General features: G+C 40.4%; 1 protein-coding gene across 1 annotated transcript in view; it reads left to right on the top strand.

Moving 5' to 3' along the window:
* LOC119495900 (serine/threonine-protein kinase 32C-like) overlaps window positions 1-24,916 on the top strand; it is an 82,524-nt gene that overhangs the window by 16,846 nt on the left and 40,762 nt on the right. The window contains exon 2 of the mRNA XM_037782812.1: window positions 11,981-12,036. Coding sequence (XP_037638740.1) covers window positions 11,981-12,036 — 56 coding nt within the window. The remainder of the gene's footprint in view (window positions 1-11,980; window positions 12,037-24,916) is intronic.

Below are 24,916 nucleotides of genomic sequence, written 5' to 3'. Positions count from 1 at the left end.
TCTTACAGTCTCAGCAATACTCATACTCATACTAATTTATGCAAGAAGCACCTCCAAGAGCATGGCCTTAAAACTACTTGAAATGAGGCACGATGATGCAAACATAAGATTAATTCATGCCACCGTATTCTCTTTATTGCCATCCGAGGCACATGCAGCCTTCCCTGCGCTGATCAAAAGAACATGTGAGTCTTTTCCCCCCATCTTGAAATGAAAGTCCCATCAATAAAGATCAGAGAAGATCAGTGCAAGGTCAAGATCAAGATGGCCTTTAACCAGCGCTCGGCCTCTGAGATAGCTTGAGAAATGGGGAATGCCAGTAGCGAAATGTCTTGGATTTACAACGAGTTGAATTGCCTCTCAATGCATTCGATCAGATGCTCAATATCAAAGCCTCCAGTGTGTCCCAGCAGCAGCTCGACTACTACAGGCCGTGAAATATGGCTTACTACTGCATTCAAATATTCAGTAATCACGTGGGAGAAGAAGCTGCTATAAAGCAAACAGTTTTATCAGAGCGGTTCTTACTATGATCCTCGTGGCACTGTGTAGTGTCACATGCACATTGAAGTGTCACATGCACTGAGACTCTCTGATCCCCCTGCCAGTGTCTGTGTAGAGACACTAAACTACCGCCACGAGAACTTGAGCAAAGAGCGTCGCCCTCATCATATCCAGCGTTGCCTGCTGCTGATGCTATAAAGCTGCCAAGCATAGCGGTTACTGTGTGCACTGTGTATGCAAATGGAAACCTGTCAGCAAAATCTGAGAAATAGCTTGTACACAGGCTGATAACATAGTACAGAGGCAGACAGCGTCGGATTGGATTAGAAGCAGAGGCGTATTCTCCAAAGACAGAACAGGAAGAGATCGATGCTAGGAGGTTTTTTGATCCCAGTCCAATGGGTTTATCCACACAGGGTGCATTCACTCACTGATTTGATGGCTGGGTCGTACTCTAAATGTACTCTACATTAACATTTCAGAGTTCACTTTCTGTGTTCTGTGTCAAACTACCTTACATTTAGAAAGGATTGTGCCTCACTTAAATATTCATAAATTATTACACTCCACCAGTATTTCAACATTCACATTTTACCATTTTTGAGAGAGAAATAGTGATTCATTTGGTGCCAGTTATGCTGGGCTTTGTGCAGACTGTGTGTCCATCTACCACATTATTACAGAAACTATATACAAAAGCACTGTTAAAAAGCAAGTAGTCAATAATCAGAACATGGAGCATGGATGTTACTCCTGTTTACGTTTCTGGAATTGTGGATATTGGTTTTGTACCTTATTGATATCCTTTATTGTTATGGCTCCGCGCTGGCGACAGCCATGGCCGGAGGCGTTATGTTTTCGGGTTGTCCGTCCGGTCCATTCACGTGAGCGCGATATCTCAGGAACACCTTGAGGGAATGTCTTCAAATTTGGCACAAACGACCACTTGGACTCCAGGATGAACTGATTCGATTTTGGTGGTCAAAGGTCAATGTCACTGTGACCTCACAAAACACGTTTTTTTGCCATAACTCAAGAATTCATATGCTAATTATGACAATTCATAAAAATGTCTAGCAGGATAAAATGATGAAGTGATGACATTTTGGACAGACTGCAATTGCTGTAAACTGCAACTTGACTAGTTTACGGAGGCATACAACAATCACAAGGCGATAATTCTAGTATAGTATATTTTGTTTATTTGGACTCTATATGTTTGCACTCTTTCACACTTTGTACAGCTACTGCAGCACAACAATTTCCCTTGGGATAAATAGGGTTTTTAAAGTTATTTTACTGAACTACAAACTTTTAGGTGGTGTCTCATTGATAGCCATAGGGGACTTTTTCGATCGTTATACTCGTTGTTATTCCACGTAACTTTCATTAATGGTCGCTCCATATACTACGCCATTTTCTGCGTCGGTCCGCAGACTATCATTACAAAGGTTTGTGTGATATGGCAAAGGCAGACGTAATCCGCAACAAAGTACATACAAACATAATTGAGAATGTTTCGTTGTGTGGGAAAGTAACTTTTAGGTGACATGGCTGGTTAAAATATGTATAGCTTAATATATTATTAATGGAGCCTTAATTATACGAAGTAAGCTGTTTATATCAGCACTCAAAATAAGTCTCTATAGAGTATTTTAAATGCATAAAATGTATTTTCATTGTTTACCACTACCAATACAGATTACTCTCACTTATTAAACCGAGCATAGTCAGGCAGGTGTGAGTCAATAGTTCACTCAGGATTTTAAATGGAAGTATTTTTTACATGTTACGCTGACCGAACTTCAATCTCCGGCTTCCCCAATTCCGCCCTCTCAGCACAAACACTTGGGTCGTGAATGGAATGAGCACGGTGAAGCATGGCTCCATCGTATTAAGCGGTATCTCTAAGATCAATGTGCTTTAGCTTTACTGACATCCAAGGTATTAGGTTGCCTCCCATTAGGATAGTACTTTGCCTCCTTCTCAATTCCTTGGTAGCATCCTAGCTCAGCTTGATGCATCAATTTCAGGTGACAGTAGCGGAACAGTATCATTGGTCCAGTTTATTGATCATGTGTTGATTCTCTTCCAGTTAGGTAAAGCCTCTTTGGGGAACCCATGGGTGAAATTGGAGTCTGCGTGGTGGAGGATGAGATGTTGCGGGGGCTGTTTTGATTTTCTAAGGAATGCATCAATACTTAATTTGCTGCTCTCGGAGTGGTTCTAAATTAAACCAAATTGAAGGTCGTTTTTTTTTTCTCTACTAGATAACTGTGGTGTGTTCTCCAAGGACAACTTTTTGGGTTTGGGGGAAAATGATGTATCTGAACGCTCTCAAAATTACAGAATAAAAATGAGGACACTTCATCAGATGTTCACTCATCCATAAAAATGATTAGCTCAAGATGGACCTACAGTAAAAACTCAAGGTGACAAATGAATGCTCACCCACATAGCAGCTCCCGTGTTGCATCACATCTCTCAATACCGTAAAATTGCCCCGTCTAACTTTTCTCAAGCAAGTGACGTTGCATAAACAACATAAAAACTCTCAACCTTGAAGAGCCAAGCATCTGTTTGTAGTGAGTCACACCACAGCTATCTAAACTGCAGGTATACTTGTATGAGTTGAACTCACAATTCATCAGCATCCCGCGCTCTTGATAAATTGCCACCCCTCCTCCCCTCGCACAGCCCTCTTTGTGCCGGGAGCAGCGACTGTGATGGTGATTAATAAAGGACGTCTCATAAAAATTGCATTATCTTAGGATTCATTATTAATGCCTAAATATGACTATAGAAACTTTGCACACTAAATTCACATTAATGTTTGTACATTTATTGGCATTATGTGTGTGCCAACATGTTCTCTGTGTGGTCCCAGCTGTTAATTGCAGTCCTTTTTCTTACTATGTTCCACTAATGACTCTGGCTTGTAATACAGCGATTTCTTTTCATCTTTGAAGGATGGATACCATCCCCGTCTGTTGACTGCTGTTGCGTTTAGTCTTGCTTTCTAAAAGTTATCATGTTTGAGGAGAATTGCTTTGAAAGGTTGTCTCTCAGGACCCCTCTGCAATTCAGTATTTCCTAGGGTATAATTAGCAAGGTTAATGATCTCGATGCATAATGTATTCTTCGTGGTCTTGAAAGTGTCCTCCACATGGCTCACCTTGTCTAGCCTCTTCTCTCCTCCTTCATCACATTACACACACACACGCTATTACAATTAAGGCTGCACGCTTTTGAAAAAAATATCTATTTGTAATTATTTAGACTGATATTGCGATTATGATTTGCGATATTAGAGGCAATGATACGTTTTACATCATTGTGCTTATTTTCATTGAAAAACAGTCAAATGATTATGGGAGTTTTTTCTTCAGGGATCTGTGCTAGGACTGACTCGAATGCTTCAAAGCTTCGACCGTTGCCATGGTAATCAACCTCCAAATCAGCGTTTGAATGCTTCGTTTTCATATTCAACACTCATTATTGTCAGTTATTCTCAGACGGATATCGCTGTTGTTGTTGTGTGTGTGTGTGGACAGTAGTGCGTCAGCAGCACTGTCACGAAGCTTTGAATATCTTTGAATATTTCTCACCAAAGCTACGAAGCCCAAAAAACTGTATTCGGGACAGCCCTAATCTGTACCAAACAAAGAATATGAAGTAGAATATAATGTGTAGGCCAGGACATCTCTGCAGCACGACAATTTTTAATTTAAAACGATATTTTGACACACATTTCACCTCAAACAAATATTTCCCCTATAAAGGCTCATCTTATCCTGTGTTATTAATTGCAATCATCATATAAATAAGCTGTGCCCCCCCACTAGACCACTACCAAGGTTATTGGCTTGTTGTTGCTGTGGTTGTTAAGCCGCTCCTGAGCTAGAGAGATATTAGAACGGGTCCATCTCCCTTTGTATCCCGTATAGCCCCAAGTGGTGCTGAGACAAGTAGTTGATTATAAATGATAGTACATTACAATTAGATAACCAATAAATTAATTTATTTAAAGGGTATCTTTGTTTTTTTTCAACCCTATTTTCCCATGTTTTTGTGTTTAACTAACTAATAGGGACAACAATTCCTGAAATTGGTCCAGTATTGAGGGAGAGCGCTGTAGACGGCAGCTGCTCATGGGCTGCAATATAATCCTGATGGGGCAAGCTGGCATCGTCATTTACGTCCACTAAAAGTGCTTGTTTTTGCCATGACAGGCTCTAATTTTGATTATAAGTGTGTGCCATCATAGAAAGAGTCAAGCTCAAGGAGAAGTCTCCTTCTGAAATCTTTTGAGGTGACGTGTTGCCGGAAAATGGAATACAAGTGTAATACATCCATGGTGGAAACGTGAGTGCCAGCCAGGCAGAGTTTGTTGTGTTGGAGTACAGAAAGCATAGCTCAGTGTTATCTGTTAAGATGATTTCGACAATATGGATGAGGTCTTTGAATTCGATGTCTGCCCATAATTTTTTGAGTATAGAGATATTCGGATTTCACAGCGAGACTTGCGAACAAGCGAAAGGTAAGAAAAATGGTTTATTTCTCTGTAAGATCCTTTTCCCTATACATTGTTAGACACTTATAATTACAATCAGAGCCTTGCAGTGGCAAAAACAAGCACTTTTAGTGAATCTAACATTTTATTGACAGCACAATTGCTCCCGCAGCTTGTTTTGTGGCTGCCATTTACAGTGTTCTCCCTCCAATACTGGACCAATTTCAGATATTGTTGTCCCCATTAGTCACTTAGACACAAAAACATGGGAAAATAGGGTCCAGATTGAAAAATACAGAAGTTACCCTTGAAGTAATTTATCAGGTGACAAAGATTTGTAGAGTGAACGGTTAATCATGAGAATAATGTGATAATAAATATAATAGTTAATTGCAGCCCTACCCCTCCAGAGCACTTTGCTGCATATCATTACAAGGAACATTTGAAATGGGAATACAGAGTGTCACGACTTATTTTAGTTAGGGCTGAATAGTGCCTTTGGCTCAATTAGTGGTTTTAAGTGCGTGAACACACACAAACTCTCAGACCCTCTCAGATCCACTCTGATGCCCCTTGACATGGGCTTTGTGCCAATATCACCTCCTCCACAGGAGCCAATCACCCATTGAGGGCCCCTGTGGAGCCGACTCAGCGTATCATCCTGGTGTGTCAGCAGCTCCCAGCCCCCACAGAGGAAAAGATGTTGTCGTTCTCCCACCGTCTCCATAGTAGATCAGATCCACTCACACTGCACTTGTCTGAAGGGTCTGGCCGTAGTCTTTTGTGCAGCATCCACTGAAACCTGAGAGCGGCTGATGGAGCCAACATGCAGTATAGACACTTTTTTCTATCCAACCTCACTCACCATCAACAATCTGGTTTTCCTGAGTACCACTTGACTGTGAAACGACACAAAGTACAAATACCATCAGCAGTGTTTGTTGACTGTAATTTATCGACTGGATGCTCCCTGTCCTTAATCATTTGACTAAACACCTTCTGCAGCAACTGCGTATAAATCAACCACTTGAAGCTGGGGAAGAAAAGTGCTCCTTGACAGCACTGGAAAAGCATTCATTGAAATGCTGCTGAATAGAAAGGCACACAGGATGTGTTAATAGAGTCAACATGTAAAGAGAAAAACAGCTTTTGCATGATAACCGTATGATAAGCCAGGTTGTTCTCATGCAACGTTCTTAGCTAAAAGTAATGCGCTGTAATACGTATATATCCCATGAAATCAATCCATATGTAATCCACATAATTGTGAACCAGGAAGTATAACGAGTGGCAAACGCTGCGTAGGAAGGAGGTCAAAGTGGACGGGTGGGTTAAAAAACACCAGACTTTTGCCCTGGAGCCCGGTGTTCGTACCCCGTGTGAAACCAGACGTCAACGTCTATTTATTTCTCACGTTACTGACGTACTTAAGTTACACCACTTCTGGAGTTATGCTAACCCAAACCAGGATCTTTTCCTTAACCTGACTAAGTAGTTTTTTTTGCCTAAACCTGACTAAGTAGTTTTGTTGCCTTAACCTAACTAAGTAGTTTTGTTGCCTTAACCTAATTAAGTAGTTTTGTGCCTTAACCTAACTAAGTAGTTTTGTTGCCTTAACCTAACTAAGTAGTTTTGTTGCCTAAACCTAACCAAGTCGATCCTTACCTAAACCTAACTAAGTAGTTTTGTTGCCTTAACCTAACCAAGTAGTTTTGTTGCCTTAACCTAACTAAGTAGTTTTGTTGCCTTAACCTAACTAAGTCGTTTTGTTGCCTTAACCTAATTAAGTAGTTTTGTGCCTTAACCTAACTAAGTAGTTTGTTTGCCTTAACCTAACTAAGTAGTTTTGTTGCCTTAACCTAACTAAGTAGTTTTGTTGCCTTAACCTAACTAAGTAGTTTTGTTGCCTTAACCTAACCAAGTAGTTTTGTTGCCTTAACCTAACTAAGTAGTTTTGTTGTCTAAAGCTAACCAAATTGTTTCCTGTGAAGGCGGAAGTTTATGTTGAAAAGACTGTTTGCATCTAACAAGCGGAAATGAAGTGTTGCTGGACATTCTTTGGAAAACGCTCGAAAAATGAGGAATTACTTTTCGTGAAAGAGATAAAGATATCCGTTGTATGAGGATACGTTGGACAAGGCGGGTACTGAACAATAAACCATTTGTGCTGCTGTGCACCATTAATCTGACTGAACTGGAATCTCTTCGCCTCTGCTGTTTGACGTCACTGGTCAGCCAGTCAAGAGACGCCACCCTGATGTGATTTAAGTCAGTGTAAAGCTCCTCCATAATTCTTCCTCCCAGCATGTGGGAGCCAGCCTGACACATGATGCTGATGGGATGGTTACAGGAAACGCTGTGTCCGCTCTAATTATCCCCTCAGAATGGAACAAGGCCCAAATCTCTTTTGCCCCTGAACCTAAAGAGCAGCTCCTTTCATCAGGCCAGTTAAAGGGTGGGGAGGGGGCTTTTGTTTTGCTTCCCATTACCCGCCGATGATGACTCATACTTCGAGGAAGCACAGTGATACTGGGGACGATCGATGGGTTAAAAGAAAAGTTGCAAGCATGGTTAATTGTGCTATCTGTCGTGTAGAATCATATTCCAAGTCTTTGGTAGTCCATTTACATTTCTAGGGTTTCCTTTTTTTATATATATATATAACTTTTCTTTGATGATTTATAACATCTGACACATCTACTACAGTGTGACTGTGTGAAGGTGAAGTCGGTTTCAGCGTTTACTCATGTCTTTGTGAAAAGAAAAGCTAAAACCCTGTCAGATATGTAACCATAAGGATATTATATGAATGTTATACAGAGCCTGAAATTATAAAGTAAGTGAACCAGTGCTCCGATTTGTTTTAATGTTTCAGTACTTGTTGATACTATGACATTTTTGTGCAGTCTTGCTGAATAATATATGGTATCCCTGCTTCCTTTGCTAGATATATCATTCTTTAATTAATCTATAATGTCTAGGCTGGCTGCAACTAACTTGAAAAACATTTTAATGATTATTTTCATTGTTTATTTATCTGTTGATTATTTTCTCAATTAATCAATTAGTTGTTTGGTCTATTAAATGTCAGAAAATGGTGAAAAATGTTGATCATCATAAACTGAATCTATATGTTGTATATACATTTTCTAAACATTTCACCTCATCAGTTTTAATACCTCGCGGATCGCTGTGTTCATGGCACAGTGTCTCTGTGTGCCGGCACCAGGGGTGCAGTCAAAGCCATGCCATATGAGAGGATTAGCCATGTACAAAAGACTGAGCAGGGACAATCCACACTGGATTAGCCTATCTTCCAGACAAAAGACACAAACCACACCTTGTGTCTTTTGTCTGGAAGCATTGTGGGGTTTACCTCCTCGTTCAACCCGGGGTGCATAGGTCAGCTGGCAGTGGGTCTGCCTGGAGGAGCCCAGCGTGCGCTGTCGTCTCTCATGATCGCTCCTTGTCTACACGGACAGGGGGCTGAGCAGATCAGGATGTGAGCTTCACAAGCTGAATGACTTTTAAGGAGGAGCTGCATGGGTTAGCGTCAAGCCTGCTGTGCTCACATCTGCCTGTGGCACTGCCACACACACACACACACTCACACACACACACACACACACACAGAGCAGAGGCAAGTCTCAATCAGTAACATAGAGGACCAGGAGGAGGCCGGTCAGGCAGCCCGTCAGCTCATCAGCCCACATTTGTACGTGCACTACATAGTAACATGCTGACTGAGTTCTCTGGCTTAAATCAGTGCCAATTCACAAAAAAATCTTTTAAAATATATGTCTAAACCTTTTACATTCATGTGGAAAGAAGAGATTAGAAAACACCACTGCAATTTTAATCAAAACTTAATGAACAGTGAAGCTGTAGTAAGTGAAAGTCTGTTGATTTCTCCAACTATAACTCAACTGTAGCTAACTATTTAACTCAGCTGTAGCTAATTACAGTGGGCTATGTCTTTGTTGTTCATAAAACACCGAACTGAATGGCAAATCTCATCATCATCATCATCATTTTTTTTTGCGTCATCACTGACAGGTGAGTCGCTCAAGGGTCATTTTCACAGTGTTAGCAGACAGTAGGCTAGTGCACATGCCATGGACACTACTGTTTCGTCCCCATTGAGGAATTTTTTAGGGCAGTGGATAATTATTTTTGTCTAGAAGGTAACATGCAAATGGTTAAGGTTAGGCATTGACCGCGAACGGTTAAAGTTAGGATAGGTCATAGAGCAGCGAGTCTCGCAAGAGCTTTTTGCAAGTTTTTGCAAGTTTTCACAATTTGAGGGTTACCTTCTAGACACTACCAAAGTTTGTGAGTTATTTCCCTTCATCCATTCATGTGAATGAGCCAGAGACCGAGGCTGGAGTGAGGGCTGGGAGGCAGGGTTAAAGAAAACGCTACCGCGCCTGCTCTATGGGCCCAATGGATGCGGGAGATCGCCAGAAGATCCGGGTAATTTTATACTCAGAGGTCGAGCCATTTTGGCTTCATGCGCCACAGAGCAACTGTCAAAGGAATGAACGTGACCCCGCCTCCAACGCTGTATCCACTTCTCTTTATACATCCATGGTTACAGTAGGTGTCGTCAGTCCGACTTACCATCATTTATACCATAACTGACCAACTATGTAGCTGCTATTAATAAAAACACTTTTGAATGTAATGATTATGTTTAGATATTATTTAGTAATATCAAGTATACAAGTAATAATAAATGCAACAATTCAATGCAATAGCATTATTTTATGTAATTATATTGTAGAAACAAGATTAGTTTGTGATAATGCAAACTTATCTTGTGCAATTCTATTGTGTTTGGTATTATGGACAGCACAAAATACAGGCTTGCATTATTATTTTTATATTAGAAAATAATCACATTTTATATTTCAGTCACAGTTTTAGTCAGAGAAATCACAAATTTGATATTTTCCTCAAATTGTTCAGTTGAATCAACACAAAATTAAAAATATAACCTGTTGCTTTATATTATACAGAGGTTTAACTCTGTACCACACACAACACAACTCTATCAATCAGCAGAACACACATGCACTGAGGAGGACTAAAACATCAAACTGTTACACATATAGATATATCAAAATAAATTAAGATGAATGATTACAGTGCTGTGAGCTGGGTGTTTTTCTGAAATGAAACTCCTCTGTCTTTGCCTCCGCTCTGATGTTCCCACCAGATAAACTGGGAATCCAAATTAAACATTTTCATATAGAGATCTTTTTTTATTTCTTCTTATTCATTTGCACAAATTAAAGCATGCAAGCGTCGATCTTGATAACAATTTGAATGGCTTTGTTAAAAGTTTCCAATGTTCTGTGACATAGCTGTAACTAATTTTAGTCATTTTCAACGCTCTGAATGTTTTACGTGTTGTGTGTTTTAAGTCCTGATGTTATGATAAGACAGAGAAAGTTTTTTGTCTTTAGTTCAACTAAAGTTATGAGAAGACAGAACCATGCAGCAGGCATGATTAGAATTCCCTTGCTGATACATGGTACTATTTTGAAGCTACACTGTTCAGGTCTTGCAAAACCATACATGCTTCATGTTGTGACTGTTGTGCTCTAACTCAAAATGTCATTACTTTTACATTTTACAGACTTTTCATTGTCCAAAATTCAGTTTTCTCTCTCCCGCAATGTTCACAAAAGCTGGTTTTCATTCTAATTGAAGATATACTTTATGTTGTATTGATTCCAAAGCTACAACTTGACAGTATTAACAGTACAACCAGAAAGTATGTACAATAATATGTTTTTATTGGTTTGGTACTGTACTCCAGCTCAATGGATTTGATATGAAACAGTGACTATTCTTCAGCTTTACGAGTGTTCATATCAGTATTGGGCGAGGAGTGTAGGATTCGCAGCACTTTTAGCCGTATTAGAGGCACGACTCTAGAGATGTTGGTTGGTCCACCACTTTGGTCCAGACTGAAATATCTCAACAACTATTGGATGGTTTGCTGTGAATTTTTTGCACAGACCTTCAAGGTACTGAGAGGATGAACCCTATTGACTTTGGTGATCCGTCCTCCTCTAGTGCCAACATGAGGTTCACATTTGTGGTTTTGAGTGAAATATTTCAGCATCTATTGGATGGTAAATTGTCATGAAATTAGCTACAGAGATTCATGTTCCCTCCCGAGGAAATACCAAATACCTGCAAAACTAATGAAATCAGCTTCAGCTTTACTTTGTGTTTTGTGTTAATTAGCAAATGTTCGAGGTCGACCATCAGCTTGGTGTGTCAGGGCCTTTAAGTACAGCCCCAGTGAGCATGCTGTAGACTCTTAGCCTTGTTATTTAGGAGTATGCAGAAGGAAAGTGATCCTATACCTACAAGCAAAGCAACCAAGGACTTTTTTCAGGCCAAACAAAATGTTCTTAACTGGCCAAGTCAGACACCTGACCTCAATCTAACTGAGCATGGGTTGCTAAAGACCAGGCTAAAAAACAAAACACCCTCAAAGCAAGCAAGAAGTGAAGGTGCTTGCAGTACAGGCCTGGCAGAGCATCACCAGGGAATTGTCTGCTGATGTGTGTGTGTGTGTGTGTGGGTCGTAGACTTCAGCCAGTTATCGACTGCAGATTATTTGCAACTAACCATTAAATGCGACGACTTTATGTTAACTTGTCCAATTACTTTCTGTCCCATAAAAATGGGGGAGTGTGTAAAACAAAGGACTGCAATTCTTCCACCATTCATGTGATGTAGCTGTGAACACCCTCAGATTCATGTCCGCACTTTGACCTCATAGTCATTTTAAATATAAATGTGCTGGACTGCAGAGCTGAAACAACAGCAAAGGTGTCACTGTGCTAATACTTTATGATTGCACTACATGTCTTGCTCCCTGTCTCATAGCTGAACTCATGCTGACGGATTCCTTCTCTTCTCTTCCTCTCTTTTTCTTCACAGTGAACTTTGACCACTTCCAGATATTGCGGGCCATTGGGAAAGGGAGCTTCGGAAAGGTAACGTAACCTCTATTTTACACCCAGTGGATGTGTATCTTCAGTTACCCCACACAGTCATTATCTCCACTACAGAATCAGAGAAGGGCAGGCAGAGATTACACTTTAGCTCTCATGACATTATGGTGCTTAAAAGATAAATAATGTTTCTATTTTAACAATAGCTATTAATACAGCGTATGTAATTCTCTCTATAAAGTCACTTAGAGAAGAGCCAATTTACTTTTCATCTCACGCCAGCCAACCTGTTGGGAGTTTTGACCCCGCGTCTCCATTTAATTACAGAGCGGCACGATACTGTGGCTGCATTTGTCACCATGCTCAATGGTTGGCCTGAATGAATACAGCAGAGAGGAAAACTTGGCACATCTCTGTGTGTGCTGCATATTGTGAAACCAAATTACAGCAGTTCTTTTCAAGCACGTCTCAGGTGCCAATATCGTCATCGGTGGCCATTGTTGATGAAACAGACATTTTGGATTAACTTTTGGACCATGTTTTAGTTGAAGAATTCTTTTGTGTTTGTATTGAATGCCTGCATGAGACTTCAGTAATGAATTCAGGGCGTAGCGGGTGTGCGTGTGTGTGAGTGTGTATGTGCGTCGACACACAGTTGGACTCCAGAGATTGGAATAGTTTATCTTCATTTGGAATCCCAAATATCACGGCTAATATTTGTTCATTGTACTCATGTCTGTGTACGCCTTTGCAAAGTCTTTCTGCTTTGCTCTTCTCAAAACACAATCTTTTTTTTCCAAAAAACATGTCCCTCTGTTCTATGGAAAGTCATCGCCCAATGCTGAATACATTACCATGCGAATTTATGTTAATTTTAACTTATTGCTTTGTTCCCTCAAGCTGCTGCCACTTCCCTTATGATACTGAAGGGAAACTGCAGTAAGCCGGGAAATACTCTGCTCGACTGAAGCAGGGAAACCCATTTTTTTGTGCACATTAGATTATTTACAAATATTTTTTGGGGAATAAATGCCACATGGAAATAAATGTTCATTCATGTTTTTGGTTTTAAAATTCCAACATAAAGAGCTTGAAATAAGCTGCTCTTCTGGCTAAGATTGAAACGTCATGGATATCACAACGATCCATGAAAGATGGTATTTATTTTTGGACACCTTCCGCTCCTCTGTATCAGACGAGGGAAGCCAACTGCTTCAACCAAGAGGCACATTTTTTATCTGAGAGCTGGCTGGTCTCATACACCGCTTGTAGCTATACCTACGAAAAGTAAATGCACTGTAATTCATATATATCCCACAAAATCAATTCTATGTAATCCATGTAATCGTGAACCAGGAAATATAAAGAGCGTTGTGGTGGATGGGTGGGTCAAAAAACACCAGACTTTCGCCAGGAGACCGCTGTTCATATCCCGTGTGAGTCACGTAACTTCCATACTTTACGCCGCTTCCGTATTTTGACCTTGACTTATTTGTAGGGGTGTCGATTTTAAGGTCACATTTCGATTCGATTTTCGGTTTAAACATGACATTTGAGGAATAACTTTTCGTAACATATCATACGAACCGTTGTATGAGGATGCGTTGCTGAGAGCTTGCTTCCAGTTACGCCGTATCTGCAACACAGTCATGTTCTCACACACTTCTATGGAGACATGAGCGTGCACTCAGACGAACTACACTCCCACAGTCAGACAGATGCTCAGAGAAGACGTCTAGATAAAGTTTGTCCTTGTTGGAGGTCATCCTGTCTGTGTTTTTTTGGCCCACTGTGGCCACACTCTGTTTTCCTGCTGTTTTCTGAATACTGAACAGCATGAGTCTCTAGCTCTCCACTGAACACACCAAGGCCTGCGTTGGTGTGTGTGTAAGCGGGGATGTAGTAAAGAAGACGGGTAAACCATGACCTCCAGTTGGCATAAAAACAAGACAAAACAAACTTTCATTTAAAAAAAGAACTCCTACTACTTTCAGATTTGCTTCAGTGTCTACTTTTTGCACCAAAATGTGCAGCATCAACTTGATATTATACTAGTGTTGGTTATGTTATATAATGTGGTTATAAGGATTTATGTTATCCATGTATGTATCCATTAAACCATAAAAAAGCCTAAAAACCACAACATAAAGACATTGGCGTGTGTGTGTTTGAGTGTGAAGAGTAAAAGACAGAAACACAGAGAGAGAGGTATTTACCTCACACTGTAGCACTGTGAAACATGATCTGTATATTCCAGCTTGTGTAGGTGCTCCAAGAAAATGGGCTCTTTGGTGTGCGGTACTGTAGACGTGCGTGTGTATGTGTTTTGCATTTGTGAAAGTCAGAGTATGTGTGTCTCGGTGCTCGCTCTTGCACAGTGGGAACTCGTGAGGTAGGCTGGAGCTGAGAAAGAAGAGGCTGTCAGAGGGGAAGCGGAGGAAACCTCCCTCTAAAGCCATCTGCAAACATGGCTGACACCGGTTTAACTCTGCTCTTCACTTCTCTTTTTTTTCTCTTCATATCTCTCCTTTTTCATATCCGTACAGTATTAGGATATGTATCTTTCTCTACCGCTCCTCTGGCTCTTTCAACACAAGAGCTTCTCTCTATGTCATCTTCCTCTGTCAGCACGACATTAAAGGTGTTAATTCAATATCCAGAGCATAAATATAGCAGCAAACAGCGATTTGCTATGTAAAGATACAGTGGAGTAATGGCATCCTGAGCAGAGGATCCCAATCCTGTATATTTAGCACCTTTTAAAAACCTCACAATTGCTGCACAACTCAAAGTAGAAGACATTTTCAGGCTTGGCTAAATAATGCAGCTCAGTCTGTACACTGCAAATGTCCCCACTGTGGGACTAAAAAAGGAATATCTTATCTTATCTTATCTTATCTAACAGCTAAGAGTTACATTGAGTTGAGTTACATTAGGATGTGTGCATGTGTTCATGCTCTATTCAGTTAAAATGAGTATTGGGCTCCAGGTAAATTATAATGTTATCTTGTAAAATTTAGTTGAGGGTGAAAAACTTGAGGCGGATCATCAGTTAATAATATTATTCACAGAAAACAGTATGAAAACAGTAATAAAGGAGTGTATGTTAAAGTACATGGAATTTATTGTTTTGTTTTTTACCGTGGTATGGAATTGGTTATCTCGAATCGTGGAATTTCACAGGTATTGGCATCAACTACTAAATATCTGGTATCGTGACGTTGAGACGCGTTGTCCATTTTTATATACAGTCTATGACCAAGCAACCAAGAGTTTTTAGACCCATCACATAGTGTGGCATATAACGAACTTGTGAGATTGTTGTTATCACGCAGCCTGTAGGCGCACTGAGACAAATTGTACTGATTACAAGATTATTCCAGTTGGAGAGTCCCCCCCCCAGTTTCTGCTCATCCCCGGAATCAGACTCCAAGGGGGCTCAAACTACAAGTGCATCTTGTTTTTGTGTTGTCATGAAATCAAACCTGTCTGAAAACTGTGGTGGTGGCGTCTGGGACAGCTCACGTCGAGGTCCAGACATGTCTCGGAACCACTCGAGCTAGATGGCCCGTGGTGACAGGTACAAGCCCAGATTTCGTTCCAGGACTTATGTCTTTGGAATGAAAAATCTGTCTGGAAAAAGGGAAAAGCATGGTGAAAGGCACTCACTCTCTTTTGCCTCGAATCTCAATCATTCCCCTCGTTCCTTCTTTATCAGCAGAGCTACCTCCCTCCCTCCCCCTCCCTCCCTCCTCCTCCTTTTAATATATCAGGCCTAGTTTCTCTCTCTATCCCCCACTGTTCCTCTCGCAAATTCAATTCATGGGTGTTTTATGAGCTTGACAGTAAAGAAACCCTCTTTTGGCAAAGCAATATAATATTATTAAGAATAATATGGCATTAATGTTGTTTAAGCGCGGTCTCTCTTTACTTCTCCCTGTAATGTTTTTGGAGCATCTGTCCTCTACGAGGTGGGGGTGAAGAGTGATGGTAGCTGGGTGTGATTATTTCCACAGCAGTGGAGGATATAGCTCATTTGTAACGTGCCTGCTAGAGGGCTGGATGGCCATATACAGCAACCAAAGTCGGGATAATTGCTTGCTCCCCTGTTGCTCCCTCTCTCCTGCGTTACCCTTTTCCCCATGAGCATCACACTTTTGCCCCCCTTTGTCACTCCATCAGGTCGCTTCCGCCTCGGGGCTCATTAAGGCCCGCGCCCAAGGGAGCTCGAGGGCGGAGTTGACACTCGAGGGAGACGTGACGGCAGTTTAGTGACAGCTCCTTAATGCCGACAGTCAGGTGGACAGGTAAACATGTAAACAGAGGGAGGAGAGAGCGAAGGGAGGCAGGTGGAGAGAGGCAAGGAAGGTCAGAAATAGTGCAGCAGTTCAGCTGATGGTTTCTACGTCTTCATACCCTGCAGCACGCACACACTTCAGGGAATAAACCCTCATTAGGAGTGTGATGGAAGTAGAAAGACAGAGGAAATAAGTGGGAGTGGAAGAGAGAAGGAGGTGATATAGTGAGGTGAAAGGACAGCGAGAGAGGCTGTCACAGCCTCATCATATCGGGGTATGATAGCGGTGTCTGTGGAAAGGTCAGGAGATGATGAAGCCTTTGTTACCTTTTTCTCTTGGTTAGCCCTGCAGGTCTCCCAGGCAGCGCACCGAGAGTCCTCCTGCCTATAAAAGACTGACAGTTGAGCCTTTACCTTCTAGCTGCAGGTGTGAAAAGCTCCGATGAGAGTTGGTTTTGCAGCTTTGCAGCACAGCCCATCCGCAGTGTAGCCCTCGGCAACCTATTAGCCTAGAAATGTATGCTCTTCCATTACACTGCTCCTCCATAGGCTTCACAATGCAGAGCTCCGCTGCATTGAAAAAGAAGAAGAAGCCATATGGATGAAATAGCTTCAGGGCTTCGAAAAGCTGCTTGAACACAACATCCAGGGAGCTCTGAAATGTAAAAATGCTCCGTTGTTTTTTTCTGAAAGTATAATTTCACCCTTCTCTTTTTGTCCGTGTCCGAAATCATTCACTCATTCACTGCTACCTAGTGAGTTCTATAGAGGACTATATAGTGAGCTCACCTGCAAAATGAAGAAGACTCGGTCAAAACTATGTCTGGACCGTGTGCAGTCAGTCTATGAATTTGTGGTTAAATTGTTACACAGATAGTCAGTGGTCATGTCTATGATGTTAAATCCAGCAGTACATGTCCACCAGGTCCGGCGAGGACACTAGGCGACACGCTGCTCCACTCAACTGGCCGTTCAAGCGGTGACGTACCCTATCGTGGAATGCACCTGATTGGTCCCTGGTTTTCTGCTCGCCGTTTCAAACAGGAAACAACATGGTGGCGTGCTCGTAAAGCATTTTAAGTGAGAAGTAGGTCTATGCCGTTGCTAAATCTCGTTTCCTTTTAGATCTAGATCGTCTAGTTTAACAGCCGGACACATCATGCTGGACGGGCTCATTTGCATAAAGCCTTTGTTTGTTGATGAAATTGCTAGGCAAATTCAGAATCCAGAAAAAAAATAGGGCATTTGGAGGCGTTAATATTAACATGATTCCTGCCAACAAAATAAAATATACATGGTAGAAAATGAGAATGGCAGTAATGCTGTGAGCCAGAAAGCTGTCATGACCTCTGAAACTTTTCATACTCGCAGACTGCATCTTATTTTATCATCGTCCAAGTATGCCAAAGCGCATCTTTGTAAATACAGCTACACACATTAATGAGCTAGCTTTTTCCACTAATAATAGGGTTAAATTCTTGCTTGTATTCATTATCATTCCAACCATTCTTCCCCAGAGAATACCACTGAATTTCAGTATTCACATGTACTGTATCATTATTTAACTTCACTGCTTGTGTTAGCCAGAAACAGGACTGAGAGTTCTGATCCACCTCCTCATTTATTTGATATCTGCTCAGCTCCACGGAGAATGAATTGCAATGTGTGACAGTATTCAGCATTTTTCTGAGGATATGGTTACATTTTCTGATTAAAATCGGATACAGAACTGTCTCTCATTTGAGGTTAAAAATTCAGATAATCCATCGACTCGCAAAATCAATGTCCTTTCATCATCAATGTCTTTTCATCATCAATGTCCTTTCATCATAAATGCAACCAGGCTTGAAATCAGGATGGATCAGAGACTTTAAGATATTTGATTTATTGCCTTTGAAGATGTACTATAAATTAATATTTGTTAGGTATGAGTGGCTGCATTTAACCAGCATTCATTCCCTGTGCAGCAATTGTCCAACCATAGCTTACCTAAATAGCCCGAAGCAGTGTGCACGGAGTTGCAGAGCGAAACTCGGAGAGTTTGGAGGTAGTGATATTTTCATTTAGCCTTTCCAAAACCAATTATCACAAGAGCAAAATGGTAAGGAATAGATTAAAAAGTGTGTTTCTCTATTGTAAGCTGTGATTCTTGCGATTGCATGAATGGCCAACTAGCCGTAACTAGGGCTGTCAAAGTTAACGCGATAATAACGCGTTGACGCAAATTAGTTTTAACGTCACTTATTTCTTTAACGCATTAACGCAATTGGTCTTTCGGAGGTTCTAGCTGACTTTTAACGCTAGAGTGACGCTACTGGTATCATATGAAACTAGAAAAACCTAAGGAATCCATTGGTACCAACTATGTCATACTTGCTTGTTGCAAAAGAAGTTAAATAACGCTCCAAACTTGCGCAACATTTTGGCAAAGAAAAACTGACATGCCATTTTCAAAGGGGTCCTTTGACCTCTGACCTCAATCTATTTGAATGAAAATGGGTTCTATGGGTACCCACGAGTCTCTCCTTTACAGACATGCCCACTTTATGATAATCACATGCAGTTTGGGGCAAGTCATAGTCAAGTCAGCACACTGACACACTGACAGCTGTTGTTGCCTGTTGGGCTGCAGTTTGCCATGTTATGATTTGAGTATATATTTTTTTTTTTGCCTGGTACATGTAGCTTTAACCTCAGTCTTTTAGCACGATATCAAGAATGTAGCCATCAAGTATGCATATATATGATCTTTCTACAGGTTTCTCATTTTACTACAAATCAGCATGACACAAGTCAGTCTGGATCATGAAGCTAAACACTTAATTACCTATTAAGCTACAGCTGATAAAATCTGCTTGTTACAGATGCCATCTCATCTGGCAAAACTGACGGCTGGCAACGAGAAATGAGAAGCTGTTTGTGTCTACCTCTTTTTGAAATCAAGTACCCAAAAAGGATTAAAACATTACTTAGTGGTAAATCTTCCACTCTTATTGTAAACTGCGTGTACTGTGCGAGAACAGAAAGCTCAGCAGTAACTAATGGGGGCAGGGCTTCAGAGTGAATCAGTTGATCAATCGTGGCAGCTAAAGTGCTCATACATTTGACGGAGCAACACTGTATGTATGTCAGCGTTGTGGTCGGTCCCGCAGGTATATGAACTGAGTGACGTTCCCTTTAACAGAGAGCTCAGGGGGGAATGAAACCTCCAAACAGGAAAAAAAGGAGCAAGCTGTCAGACACGTGAACTAAAATACCACGTCAAATCCCTGTAGTTAACAAGACGGGGATCAAGGTAACAGGCAGGGTGTCAATCATTTTAATGGTCAGTTTTATCCCTCACTGATTCACACTATGCTTTAATTTTGAAAGAGGGCATGCTCTATTAAACAGTATCTGTTATCAAACAGCATCTATCATGTTAATGAATATGCATGAGATGTCCCACCTTTAATGAAACATGTAGTCACGCCTCTAACACCTTCAGTAAACCTAAAGAGAATATACATGAGAAAAAGCCTTCAGGCACTTCTTGTGCATCTTAAGTCTCCTCTACATTCTGGGATGCATGTAATCCTCATTATGCCATCCTTATATATCCCACCTTCATAAATGAGTGACTTCAAAGTATTTTTGTGTGTTTTATATAAACTGGAGGTAAGCACACACACACTCAAGGCAAGCTTGGAACAATTTTCTGCAATTTGTGTCTTTTCCCAGGGGGCATTTTTGAATTTTTTTATATCAGTTGAATCAAGTTTTCTTTTTTTGTAGACATGCAACACAATTTCATTCAACCAGAACAAACAATGGATCAAAGTGAAAGTCAATTATGTAATGTTAATAAAGGATGCACCAATTGGATACACTGGATCGGCACCGGGGCGATAATTACCTTATTAAACATATTGGTTATCAGCCATGACATGACCAATCCACACTGAATACGGTTTCTTTGTCAATGTCAAGATAAATTCAGTGTTTTATCAGTTACATTCAGTCAGTCACTATGGAGGACATAACCTGCCAAAATAAAAAATAAAAATATAAAATAAAATAAATAAATAAATGACTCAATGAATAAATAAATATGCCTATAAATGTACCAAAATAATGTTAAAAATAAATGTTTTTTTCTGTTTTAATTTGCTTTTTTATTTATTTACCTTTTTATTAATGATCCTATCTATCTACTGTAATATTTGATTTTTCCCTTTTATTTATTTACTTATTTTTATTAACTTTAAATGTATTTATTTATTTTTGAATTATTTTTGAATTAATTTGTAAATATCTTTATTCATTATTAAATGTATTTATTTATTAATTAATTAATTATTTATGTATTGCATTTATTTATTTCTGCATGATTTTTCCTTTTCATTCCCCCCCATTTATTTCCCAATAAACAACTTTCCCTAACTCTTTTATTTCTGTGTTATTTTCTTTATACATTTATTTATGCATTTCTGCTCCATTATGCAAATGAGTTAATTTCAAAGTGTGTCATGGGGTCAACTTTTCGCCTATGATAAATAAAAGGGAAAATTAGATAGAAGAGTAGATAGGGGAATTCATACAAAGGTAAATAAATAAATAAAAATAAATAAATGACGAAGCAAATTAAAACAGAAATATCAATTTATGTCACATTTTATTATTTAATTAATGCCTCAAGTTTTTTTAATGGTATTTTGGGTATGTTTAATGGCATATTTATTTATTTATTGAGTCATTTATTTATTTATTTTGGATTTTGGCATGTTTCGTCCTCCATAAGTCACAGCAGTCTGAAATAATCTGCAACTATTTTTCAAGCAAAAATACCATCCAGGCTCCAGCCTCTCAGATGTGAGGATTTGCTGCTGTTTTTGTTCAGGTTTTGGTCAGACAAAACAGAACATCTGAAGATGTCACCTCACCTTGTACTGTGGGAAATAATGATGGGCATTTTCAGTGGAGGCTGCTTCAAAGCCTGAAGCACTCTCAGGTTGTTAGAGGAATCTCTAGCAAGGTCCTGATGTGCAACCTAATGTAATATTTGTATTATTCATCTGTACTCAAGATGACTCGCACACTTTTTCTGATGTACTACAAAGCCTCACTTTGCTCCGTCTCACAGAAGTCTGATCCATGACTGTGCTTACTAATGGTCATGCCTACTGTAATGGTGCATCCTGGAGCTGTTGCAAAGGGACGGCCGAGCTCAGTAAACACTTTCATTTCCTCCGGGCTGACAGCAGCCGCTGTGGAGCAGAAGACATCCAGCGGAATGAGCCAAATGAAAGAGCAAATTATTCCTTCTTCTCCCTGGATGACATGTTCATCAGACCCTGAAAGTGTGCTTGCCTCGCTTGCCTCTCTCAAAGCACTCTTGCCCAAATGCAGCATTGGCAAGAGTGTGCGCGAGCGAGTGTGCGTGTTTGCATGTTTTTTTCGGTTATCCTGTACTTATACAACTTTTCTTCAATCACTGCACACTGACGACGAGTGTTACACCATCAAACACTGGCTGAAAGTTAATCTGTATGAATGATGGATGTCAGTGCTTAATGTACAGTATATTTCCGCTGAACTTAAGAGGAGAGACACAAGCTGCCCTCCCCTCAGGCAGTGGTCTTCTATCTGTTCGTTGTTCCCCATGTGTCTCAGTCAGAGGCTTCTGGCCGACTTGGCAGTTACCTGACCTAGAAAACAGAAAATCTGCAGCTTCCTCACTGAGTCCACTAAATTTAACACCCCACCCGTGTCTCCTCGCTGCAAGCCTTGCTGTCCCAGGAGCTTTAGACCCTCTGACAACAATTGATAGGACTGCTAACTATAGCAGAACAGTGGAGGGGATGAGGAGTAAGTAAGAAGGGGGAGTGTAAACGTAAACAACATGCAGCCATCCCTTGGATTTAACAGCGACGCTCCGCTTTGAAGCACGACACGAGAGAGTTCTTTTAGTGGCCGAGTGGTATGTCCAGCTAATAAGCATGTAAAGTGTTCAAGGAGGGAGTAACATTGAGATTAACCGGAGGGAGGTCGGGGGTAGATGGAGAAGAGCTGGAGGCTGAAGCAGAGGTCTGGTGCGAAGAGACCTAGATCACTATATCCAAACATATTAAAGATTTAGAGCAGCAAAAAGGGAATTTGGGCCTTTATTTTTGTTTGTTGAGATTCACCAAGCCCAGAGGCCAGGCACACAAGGACAGACTCTGATACCAAATAGGAGTGTGATTCCCAGAGATATGATCTCAACATACTACCTGATACCACATGAAGGTGACTGAGTGGTAAGAGAGTCTGTCCCAAAACCTTGTGTCAACCTTTTGTTCTCACAATCATTGTGTACTTGTGACTAATGATATTGTAGTATTGTAAATACTGAAAATAGGTGATTGCTTTATGACTTTAAAGGTGCCGTGTGTAGGATCTGGAGGCATCTACCAGTGAGGTTGAAGATTGCAACCACCTGAAACTTCTCACGTGTGCCAAGCGTGTAGGAGAACTATGGTGGCCGACGCAAAAACGCGAAAGGCCACATCTAGAGTAGAGAGTGGATACCCAATCTGAGCCCAACAGGATGGGTCCTGTCGGTTCGGACTGGGTTCGGACACATATTTACAAATGACGTTTGGGTCGGGTTCGGTCTACTTTTAGTGAATATATAATGTAAAAATAAATAAAACTGAAGGATCTACTGTGTGAGCTTCTTGTTCAGTGCTGCTGGTGTTTTTTATTTACCTGACGACGCATGAACGCGACAGCGCTGAATGACAACTCCAAATACATTTTGGATTATATACAAAGTACAGTTAACAACGGTTCAAGAGAGTTGTGAGTTTAAAAAAAGGGAAATAAGACATGACAATGGTAAGCATTACATTTTGTAATTTATAACTGCTGATAACCTTGCGTAGGCTTATGTGACTGTGTATACTAAAACAATCTGCATAAAACAATGCCTTTTGACGTTCATGCAAAGCTGTAACCATGGTAACAGTTGCAATGACAGGGTTAAAAAAAGAGGACCCTCTCCCTATGTAGATATAAACGGCTCATTCTAAACTAGCAAAAACACAAAAATTCGTAGTTTCAGGTGATTATACACTATCGAAAACATAGTTATGAATATTATATTCCATTTCTGCTAATTGATCCCCAAAATGCTACACACTGTTCCTTTAATGCAGCCTTTAAGATAACTATATCACGATAATACAACAACCAAACCCATACAAACTCTAGTCTCATATAACAATAAAGTATTGGTATATCACCCAGCTCTGTTATTAGATGCCATAAATCATCTTGTAATGCCTCTATAATGATCAAGCGCCCCTGTCGGTGCTGGTGCCATATCTTAAGGTCACTTAATAATCTATATGTCATGTCAAAGTGTCCTTCAATAAGAACTGCATTCTGACCCGTTAAAGTAGCTTATCATAGGATCTCCTGCCTTACTGTGAGATAAACGTCTATATATATATTTATATATATATATATATATATATTGTAAAAGCCATGAGTGAGATTGAAGTGGTAGATTTAATATCTCCTCTGTGATGGATGAAACACATTATTAAAGGCTTTTAATGAACTTCCTGGTTTCCTATTTCGAGCATAGTTTGAGGCTCTTGCCTATAGGCCTGTCAGTCTGCTCCAATATCTTCCACACCTCTTCCTCTTCTTTCATAACTCCGGCAGCATAATAATACTCAACTGTTAGGTATCCCTCAGTTAATAAAAGGGTGTTATTGAAGGAGCCGTTCATCTTTTTAATACCACAGAAGTTATTCCTGTATTACTATTGGTGCCTTGAGTCCGGTTAAAGTTTTAATGAAATTGAAGGAGAAAGCACCTCTTGGGTTTAATTAAGCTGAGCTAAAGGATTACCTGCATGACTTAATGGACTGTTTTTTTTTAAAATCGGTATGCCTACTGGTCACTTTCTCTTACCTTGACTAAGTACGATTCTTTTTTAGTCATGTGGATGAATATTTTTTTTTAATTGTGAATTCTCCAATGCCCTGTGGAATCATTATCCAGTGACCTTACCAAATTAACATCATCCACCCATCCAGCAGCCGGGTAAAAAGGCTGGAGTCGGAGCTGGACGGAGCATCTCAGTGGAATATATAATTAGTCTGATGATCTTCAGTAGATGGGTCATACTAGCAGATAGGTCACATTGAGCCGCAGTGGAAATTTACCAGTAAATTTAGGAAGACTCATGCTTTACAACAGCTTCTTTTTGAGATGTTATATCATATATCATGGTTTTTATATACATTTGGACACGAATAAAGCAACCCGTTCGCATTCCCAACTCGTCACATACTTACGCTTGGTCAGAACCCCCATGAACCAACATGGCGGCTTGTTTGGAAACTTCTATTCTCTTATATTCCGAAAATAGTTCACCGAAATGTGTTTCTGAAAACATTTTATGCCAGATGCAGTTGCTGAATCTGTCTTCATTTTAGATCGACGGGTTAGTTTCAACGTTTTTCAGGAGTTTCCAGAGGAGGCGAGTCTCTCTGGACGCCCCTGATGCCGAGGGCTGTGACAAAACGTCGGTATTTGACGCTCTGGGAATGAGTCTGGGCTGAGTATATTATAGCTCCTGTTTTGTTCTTT

This window comes from Sebastes umbrosus, chromosome 10 (assembly GCF_015220745.1).
Source record: "Sebastes umbrosus isolate fSebUmb1 chromosome 10, fSebUmb1.pri, whole genome shotgun sequence".
NCBI classification, from domain to species: Eukaryota; Metazoa; Chordata; class Actinopteri; order Perciformes; family Sebastidae; genus Sebastes; species Sebastes umbrosus.
This window is presented reverse-complemented; position numbering and strand designations above follow the sequence as displayed.